This window comes from Octodon degus, unplaced genomic scaffold (genome assembly GCF_000260255.1).
Source record: "Octodon degus isolate 3935 unplaced genomic scaffold, OctDeg1.0 scaffold00118, whole genome shotgun sequence".
Taxonomy (NCBI): Eukaryota; Metazoa; Chordata; class Mammalia; order Rodentia; family Octodontidae; genus Octodon; species Octodon degus.
The window spans coordinates 6,807,359-6,816,946 of record NW_004524694.1 but is presented as its reverse complement, the minus strand read 5'-3'; the positions used below and the strand labels follow the sequence as shown (position 1 = coordinate 6,816,946).

The 9,588-nt window shown below is 34.9% G+C and overlaps 1 protein-coding gene across 1 annotated transcript in view; it reads left to right on the top strand.

Moving 5' to 3' along the window:
* Positions 1-9,588, top strand: part of Csmd3 (CUB and Sushi multiple domains 3) — a 1,279,636-nt gene that overhangs the window by 1,202,402 nt on the left and 67,646 nt on the right. The window contains exons 52-55 of the mRNA XM_012516661.2: positions 469-657; positions 4,891-5,076; positions 6,345-6,539; positions 9,171-9,344. Of these exons, the coding sequence (XP_012372115.2) occupies positions 469-657; positions 4,891-5,076; positions 6,345-6,539; positions 9,171-9,344 (744 nt within the window). The remainder of the gene's footprint in view (positions 1-468; positions 658-4,890; positions 5,077-6,344; positions 6,540-9,170; positions 9,345-9,588) is intronic.

The following is a 9,588-nucleotide window of genomic DNA, read 5'->3' as shown; positions in this document are numbered from 1 at the left end:
CTGCTCTCAAGACTGTGGTATTAGTCTCATTAAATAATAGGATCTGCAGCTTCCAAAATTCAACGAACTATATATATTTTAATGTAGAAGACATGTAGGGTGACACTAAAAATCAGAAGAAAGCGCAGAGATTGTTGTGCGTCCTAAAATCTGATTTTTTTTTTCCTTTCTGTATTTTGGGCGGGGTCTGCAGGGTGTTCAGGGTTTCACTACGTACATCGGACTCGTAGTGATGCCTCAGTTTTCAGCCTCCCGAGTTCTGGGATGATAAGTGTGCCCCCACACCCAGTCTTAGAATCTGATTCTTTCAAAAGAGGATTGCAGACAACGTGGTGTTTCTGAGAACTGAAATTGACCTAGATTGCAATTGACTTCTTATGCTAGAAGCCAGTATCATTGTGTAGTTGATTTTGTGGCAATAAAGAACTTCGGACTCGTGCATTAAGCCCTTTTCTCCCCCGCGCAAAGCTTTCTACTGCAGCACGCCGGACTCCCCGCCGCACGGCTACATCATCAGCCAGACCGGCGGGCAGCTCAACAGCGTGGTGCGCTGGGCCTGCGACCGCGGCTTCCGGCTGGTGGGCAAGAGCAGCGCCGTGTGCAGGAGGTCCTCCTACGGCTACCACGCGTGGGACGCGCCCGTGCCCGCCTGCCAGGGTAGGTGCATTGGCCAAGAGTCAAAAGACCGTTGATTCATCTTGTTTAACATTTCCATTAAATCTCGAAGGATTCCCAACATGTTCATATTCAGAAGCACGGGAATGCCCTCTTTTCCAGAAATGGAGGCATTGAGAACACCATTGCATTTGAGGGGAAATAAAAGTAATTATGCACTGTGGTGGGATGGACGTGCCTCTTCTCTTTCCTCTTGTGGATGTTTGTCAGGAACAGTTGCTTTGCAGAAATTTATCCAGACAGAGATGGAGACCGAGCTCTTGAGCTTTCAGGGACTGCAGGAGGGTCCCTGCGTTGCAGGCCGAGGTCACTGCGTGTGAGACATGTGCTCCTGGAGGAACAAAATTGATGGAGAAAAGTGTGATGTACTGCTTAGTCTTTTTTTCTTCTTCACTGTTGAGCCCACTCAATGGGGATGTGGCTTTCATTTTTACTTGTATTTGTTAAAAATCAAGCGCCCAGCGTTGTATCTTGCTAGAGTAGACCAAATGGCAAGCTCAGTCCCGAGCTTTAGCTTAGGACTTCCGTTTTAAAAAGATTTGACAACTCGAGGGGAAGGGGAGATAGTTCAGTGGAATAAGCTCCTACCTGGCAAGCTCAGAGTCCTGAGTTCAATCCCCAGTACTGCAAAAGAAAACTAGATAAATAAATAAATGCATACATGCATACATACATACATACATACATACATACATACATAAAAACGATTTGACAACTTGAGTCTATAGATAGTTACAGTCACAAAAAATAGTTCAACATCATTACATGTGAAAAGCTAATGTTACTGGGCTTTGCAAAATTTCAAATATTTAATTCATCAGATTATTTTGTCAACACAAAAATTAATTTAATGTTTTATTTGTTCAAATCAGTGTACAAAAGCAACAATGAATCATGATATTAAAAATACATGACACTTTTTACTAATAAACAGTGGGACTTAACTATCACCTTCTTTTAGCACAAAATTTATGTACACAAAACTTAAAACAGTTTAATTAAATTTTAAAATTAAGATATAGGGGGCCTGCCCCTTCGCTCAGTTCTTTAAGCGGCTGCTTCAACAAAGCAGTCAGGCTCAGGTGGCTGTGGTTCAGTCCCCACAACTCAAGCCAGCCACACCTGCCCTGAAGGCATTCGGAGCTAAATAAATAAACAAACAAACAAACAAATAAATAAAATTAAGAAATAGCATGTTTATCTGAGCGGAGAAATAAATATTACAAGGCAAGTAAAATAATTTCTTTCAAATGCTAGAAGGAAATTTCTGATTCATGAAATAACAGCTCTCCTTGACTTAAGCAAGTACACATGGAGTGGACAATCTATTGTTTCTTTGTTTTGTTCATTCAGAAAATGTCAATCATGTAGTAGTTTTCTGGAAATGTCACCTTAGCAGGTTACCAATACTGACTGCACTGACTTCATGTGGAATAGATATATATTAATAAACTACCCAAACATTTACAATGAGTAGGGTAAGTAATTATAATTTTTTAGTATTAAGTTTCTAGAACTATTTGGGAAGGAATCTTTGATCTCACATTTTCTTAACAATGGGAATATATATACAGAGATGCCTTGAAACAAATAGTTAAATGCTGAAATACTCCAAGCTTTTACACTGCTTTTATATAAGAATTGCTTTTGAATGTGAATACTCACACACATATAAACTTTATGAAAGATTTAGTGAAAATAGTCCATGCTGAGATGAAAATATCTCAAACTTGCTGAAATCTTGAAATTGCTTCATAAAATCACTGATAATTTCATTGAGTTTTAAGTATAACTTTACATATGGAGTCACTGTTCTTGATTTATATTTTTCTATAATTATAGTTAAGTTGTGAATGAAAATTTGAAGGATATTTAATATAATACAATATAAAATATTTAAAATCCAAGCAGTATTTACAAAAGATGATCTCTTGTGATTATTGAAACCAGTCAGAGAAGTTACTTTATTAAAAATGTTTGTGAAAATAAAATTAAAAAAATAAAATCGGAAGAGTAACAAAATGTTTGCAAGATATGTAACCTATCTCTTTGGATGTAGATAACTTATACATCATTGAGAAGAGCTAATTCACATAATTCAAAGGTTTTTAAATACAAATTTGTTTTGTGTTCCTCAGTCATTTTGCTCAGCTGGCCTCTTCAGTCTCTGCATACGGCCTTATATGTACTTCCTCAGGCTGGTAGACACAGAATGTAAGCACAGTTCAAGGCAGACACCTTGAGTTTGACTTCCCTGAGGCACTTGTGATTCTTGCTTTCCTGGGAGTTCTTCAGAGTTGTCTTTGGCAGCTGTTCATTGATGACACTTGTTCTGAGATTCCTTGCCCCTCCTTCCTTCTTTCTTTTCTTTCTCTATTGGTTTTTTTGTTTTGCTTTGCTTTTAACTAAGAAGTTAAACTGTAAGCAGTCCACAGGCGCAGCATCTGTGATATTATTTTATTGTTTCTCTTTTTTTTCAGCTCTGAAGTAGAAACAATGTACCTCAGCATATTCATGGAAGTTATGCAATAAACTATATTTCTTTTACCTGGAGCTACATTTAACTTATATTACTCAACAAGTTTTAGTGACTTTTTTTTTTTCAAGTCAGCATATCTTTCATTGTGGTGTGGTAGAGAAACGGCTTCCAACTGCTAAGGGGATAATCAAATTTTGCTTTACTAAAAGTCAGGGACCCATTTGCTTCTACAACCCTACTTTAGAGGTTTTGTAATTAGAAATAACACATTATTATTTGAGATTTCTTAATAATATATTAAAGTCAGGTTTGCTGTTTTGCTGTTCATATTTGCAGGTTTCCAAATTACAACTATCAAACTATTCAGTAGTAAGGATTTTGCTTTCCAATTTTGAAAATTTCATTACCTATTTCATTAAGGTTTTTTGCTTTGCATTCAGTTCATATTGATTAGTGAAAATTAAACACATAAATAATATATTGTGTAAGGTAAGTGGGAAAAATTTTAGGTTAAAATGCGTGAACAAGGCTGGAGAGATAGCTCAGTAGAATAAGCTCTTATCTGGCAAATGCAGGGTCCTGAGTTCAATACCCGGTACCGCAAAAAAAAAAAAAAAAAAAAAAAAAAAAACAGAAAAATATTTCTAAAATAATCATTCATATTTTTGTTTATCCCTTTCACTGTCAGAAAAATATGTCTAGTATCTTTCACTTGTAACTTATAAGACTATACTTGCAAATTCTGGAACTTTCTGATTTTATTAAAGTAATACAAAGCATTGCAAATATCAGATATTATATACTAGTTCTAACTTGACTTGAGGTGACATATGCAAATATATTAATTTGACTGCAAAGATATGTCTAAGTATTTTCTCTGTGAACTTTATATAGAAATACTAACTAACTCTAATTTGAGTTTGGAAGCCAAATATGTTCTTCGGAGGTTTATATCTTTTACCTTTTCTTGGAAACAAAATTGTGGCTCTGTGTGGCAAAGATGGAAAGCAAATATTTTCAGATTTTGTTTACTCTTTTGAATTTGTTTAATAAGTTTTGAAAATATAAACATCATTATGGTTATCATATCACAGTAAAATTAGGTCAAATGTATTATGGATTAAATAAAAAACATCTTAAATACATAAATGAAATTGATGATAGAAGTACTATGTAGTCTTTAAAACAATTAAGATCTAGCCATATATTTATTAAACATGTCTAATATACATGATATTCAAAACACAGTGTACTACCACATACATTTCAGTATACCTAAAATAGCTTGCAGCAAAATAAATCTGTTTATCCTTGATAGGTATTGGTTTCCAACTCTTCACAATCATTAATAATTTTAAAAATTGAATTAAGAAACCTTACAAGTGGTTCTTTAGTATTGAGTTAGAACTAGTTGTGCTGTGTATTTACCTCATTTATATTATCATATAATCACTGTGAGTGCTGATAGCCAAGCACATGATGACAAAAAGTTCAGAGATCAAAAAACAATGTATTGACACTTATAGGTTAGATGCACCAGGTTAGATGCAAAATAAAAGCTTGAAGTGATTCATTAAAAATATATGGTTTAGAAAACTTTATGTATAACGTATTCTGAAATCCTTTAAAGATATTAATAAAATCCCAAGGTCTTGCACTTGTTTTAGAATTTACAGATGTATCTGAAAAGCTAAGCATTGCTTGTTTCCATCATGGGTATGTATGTTTTATTTTAGCCATTTCCTGTGGCATTCCTAAAGCACCAACAAATGGAGGGATTCTCACAACAGACTACTTGGTGGGAACTAGAGTCACCTACTTTTGTAACGACGGATACAGATTGTCGTCCAAGGAACTCACCACGGCCGTCTGCCAATCAGACGGGACATGGAGCAGCCACAACAAGACCCCTCGCTGTGTGGGTGCGTGGGTCGCGGAGATTTAATCTCTTGCTTTTCCATTGCTTATAATGATTTGGAATTATATATGTCACTGAATTTTTAAAGCACGCCCTGAAATGAAATGTTGTTTCAAAAAGAAAACTAGTGGCAATATTTCTAGTTGAAAGTATTAGAAGACAATAAGGGGATTTTCACTCAGGAATGACACATTATTTGTGTCACAAATGCTGTGATTTTCATTTTATATAACAAATTTTTCATTTATTTTGTAGAAAGTCTCCCATCAAACAACATGTGCTTTCAATTCATAGATCTTTTGAAAACTTTTTAGTTTGTATTACTAGAATTGTATTTTAATACATTCAGCTGTGATTTATGTAATGGCAAAGGATCCTCCTGAACCTATCCAGAACATGTGGCTTTTGTTAGTAGTCTTTAGTATAGTTTGAGAAGGAAAGTTTTTTATTTTATTTTTATTATTATTATTATTATTATTATTATTATTATTATTATTTGCTACTTCATGCTGCCTTAAGGGCAAGTCTGGTGCAGACTCTGGTACTGGGAATCGAACTGCGGTCCTATGTGCCTGATGGCATTAGGCCAAGTGGCGCTTTAAACAACTGAGCTAACCAATAGTATAGTTTGAATATGTCCTATTGTGTCTTTACCACTGGCAGAAGTGAAAGAGTATTATACATATGATAATAGAAATGAATTCTGATAAATAAATTTGTAGTAAAAAGAACAGAGAGGACTAATTTAAATAATGCTTTTAATTTTCTCTATGGAATTTTTTTCTTTCCAGCTAGTGCTAATGTTTTAACACTACTATGATTTTATTAAAATGAATATTGAGTAATGCTTCCCTTATCCTGAGCAAGCTTTAGAACCAGCTAAGGTTCATATCACACCCATTCCATGAAAGGGCCATTCTTATCAAACAAATTTCCTGACAAAGTTCTTCCAAACATCTAAAGAAATAAATTAGTAGGGGTAAGATTGTAATTGGGTTTCTAGGTAGGTAAAATAATGTGCATATGGATTAAATGAGTTGCAAAGCAGCAGGTTCTGTTCAAGGAATTACCAGAAATAGCACACTGCTGGGGAAATGGAAATGATTAATGTGGAAAAAAAATAAAGAACAAATGCTAAAGTACCTCGGATGGCTTAACTGTCTAACAATTAAGGCAGTGGAGATATGAAGTTTGGATTACTGGTGAGCTATAATGAAGAGGTGGAAGGGAAATGATTGACTCCTACGATTTGTGTTTTTGGTTCTTGTATAGTTGTCACGTGCCCAGGCATCCACTCTTTTACTCTTGACCATGGAAGATGGAGAATTGTAAATGGATCGCACTATGAATACAAAACCAAGGTGGTCTTCAGCTGTGACCCTGGCTATCATGGCCTGGGTCCTGCTTCCGTCGAATGTCTTGCTAACGGTACCTGGAGCTGGAGAAATGAAAGGCCGTATTGCCAAAGTAAGTATGCAATCTGATAAACTGATTCCAGAAGCTATTTTTGGTGACTAAATGCTTAACGTTATTTTGTTTTCCAAACATACTAGAGCAATAATGAGGTATTTTTTTGTGGTGTGGAATGGGCATTGCTGTGGTGTGCAGCCCATCATGGAAATCCTGGGCTAAAGTAGTATTCCTGATTGAGCTGCCCCACTAAGTGGGGCTAAAGGCATCCTACCACCTTTCTCAATTACATAATATTATTAATATGGTTATTTAATTTTATTACATTTTAAGGTTCATGATTATATTGTTAGTGTTTATGAAAATGGGTTTGGAATTTATAAATTTTACACATGAATTCTAGCTTTATCTTTTACTATATCAACTGAATATTTTTGCATAATTACTACGTGTTGCATACTGCTTTTAGCATCTTTGTATTCTACTCATTTTGTCAAAAAGAGAACTAGATTTGATCGTCTTTCACAAATCACAGAGCCGGAACAAAGGCCAGCTGGTACTCACCCCAAGCCACCTGACACGCCCACTTGGCTTTCAGTCACACTGCTGTTGTGTTGCTTAGTGTGTCTAACCCAGATTTCTTAAATGGAAAAATTAACATTACTCTTAACTCATGAAGTTGTGATGATTTAATGCTCTCCGTTATTTGAAATGCCAGCTCCAGCCAGATTAGCAAGGAGCTCAGTAAGTATTAGTGAATCAAGCTGAACAATGAGATCAATTAAGCAATTAATTAAATAACGGAATAATTGTTACAGTTATTTAAATGGCTGCACTCCACCATTAAACAGGCTAATTCAATGTAGGATATTCAGATAACATATCTGGAAATACACTAAACTCCTTTCATCTTATTATTTTGTCTACTTTGTCCCAGGAAATATACTAGGCTAACATTTCAGCCTGTTAATTTATATACAAAATAATGCTATAGCATATACCATATATATAAAAAGCTAATAATGTAGTGAAAAATCTAAAGTTATGATGATTTGGAGTTTTAAAAGAACAGGCAAGTATGATCCCCTGCAATAAGTATCAAAGTATGTGTTGCTATTTTACTCATGAATACAATGTGTATAGGTTGTTTTGCTGTAAGATAGCCATAATGATTAATTAAAATCTTTTAAAAAATTAGGTTTCTAAATATATATTTTATACAATCTTGCTCAGTATTCCAGATTTTCTCCCCAAACTTTTTTCTACCATTGGCCTCCCATTCCAGGACAATTTTATTGAAAGGGCACACGGCTGAGAGAGAGATTAAGAAGATAAAGTTTTCTGTAAGAGACGTGCTCATTTAAGCAAACATTTACTGCATCCCTTTGCTGTTGTGTTGTTTCCATGGTGCTAGATCTTCTGTTCTCCAAAAGGATTTAAGTGATGTAGAAGTTCGGGCTGGCCCCCACAGCTTAGCACTGGGCAAAGATGGGGAATCTAAGTTTTATCATTCCCTGAAGCACTGGAAAGAATAGCAATTATTCTGATCTTCCATTTCCACATCTTTGAAACTAGAATGCAAATATGAATGCTATTAATATCAGTGCATTACTAATAGCAAGACTTACTTTAAAGGATTATTTTATCTAAGAGCTACCTAAAGCTTAAAGCCAAAGCTCAAGCTAGCAGGAAGCACTACGCCTAATAAATACTGGACTCTGCAGTTCGATTGTTAGTTTTAAATCTTGAGTTTAGTATTTATAAGCTGTGTCTCTTTATTCAAGATACTTAGCTTCTCTCTGCCTATATTCTAATAAGTGTTATCCAAATGATCGTCTATCACAAGGATTTGTATTGAAAACCACCTAGGTGAATATGCTGTTCTAGAATAAGCACTCGATAAACGCCATCTGCATTTGCTATCATTCTACTATTGTGTGTTCTTTGTTTTTATTATAGAATGACATATAATTTGTAGTCCTTCAATAGGAGGGAGTCACAAGAGATAGGTTCTCATTGACCTAGCACACCAGCTATCTATTTTTAGTTTTTTAAACCAGAATATGTGAGGTATATATAATAAATTTTGAGAAAATCAAATAACATGTAGAGTTCCTTATAAAGCCCTTGACAAGACTTATTTATACTTATTACGTTTTTATTGGTTGAAATATGAAGATGCTTTGATTAAAATATGTATTTCAAAGGGCTAACCAAGTATAACTTGACTAAAAAAAAATTTTGGACTAATGGATTATCCTCTTTTTAACCTTATGATTGTTCTTGTACTATAACAAAGTTATCTAAGCAACAATTCTAACAAATAATAACTTCAACACGGGTCGTGGTCATATAGAAGGACTTATGGCAGCTCAAAGGGGCTAAAGTTTAACTTGATTTAACCATTATACATTGTGTACATCTATTGAAATATTATCTGTCCCTCCGCCAATATGGATAATTTTTATATTTTATGTAATAGTTAAAATAGAATTAAAAACATTGTAACAGAGGAGGAATTTTGAATTCCATCATCTCTTTATTCAGTTTTATTTAAGCATGCTTTGCAAATGTTAATTTCAGCAGTTAATATGTTGTAGCATAGGAATCACGGGAAGATGAAAGCATGGGTTTCTTACAAGTGCATATTGACTATGTCTTCAAGGGTTTTCCCTTATTATTTTTAAGTTATTTCCTGTGGAGAACTGCCTACGCCCCCAAATGGAAATAAGATTGGAACTCAAACTTCATACGGCTCAACAGCTATTTTTACCTGTGATTCAGGATTCATGCTTGTTGGCTCTGCTGTACGGGAATGCCTTTCTTCAGGTCTTTGGAGTGGATCGGAAACCAGATGCTTAGGTACAGATGTTTAACTACTTTTCTTAACTCCCCCAACCAACCTCCCTCATCTGAAAGCACTGGCATGGAGGCAGACTTCCTCCTCTGGTGTAAGATGGTAACTTCTTTTCCCTTCATAGGGATCCAAAAATTCAGAAAATACTGAATTTTAACAATGGGTTACAGGAGAAAAACTACTAAATCAGTAACTCTCAGTAATCAACTTATATTTCCAATGAGAATCATGTCGTTACGAGGACGCATT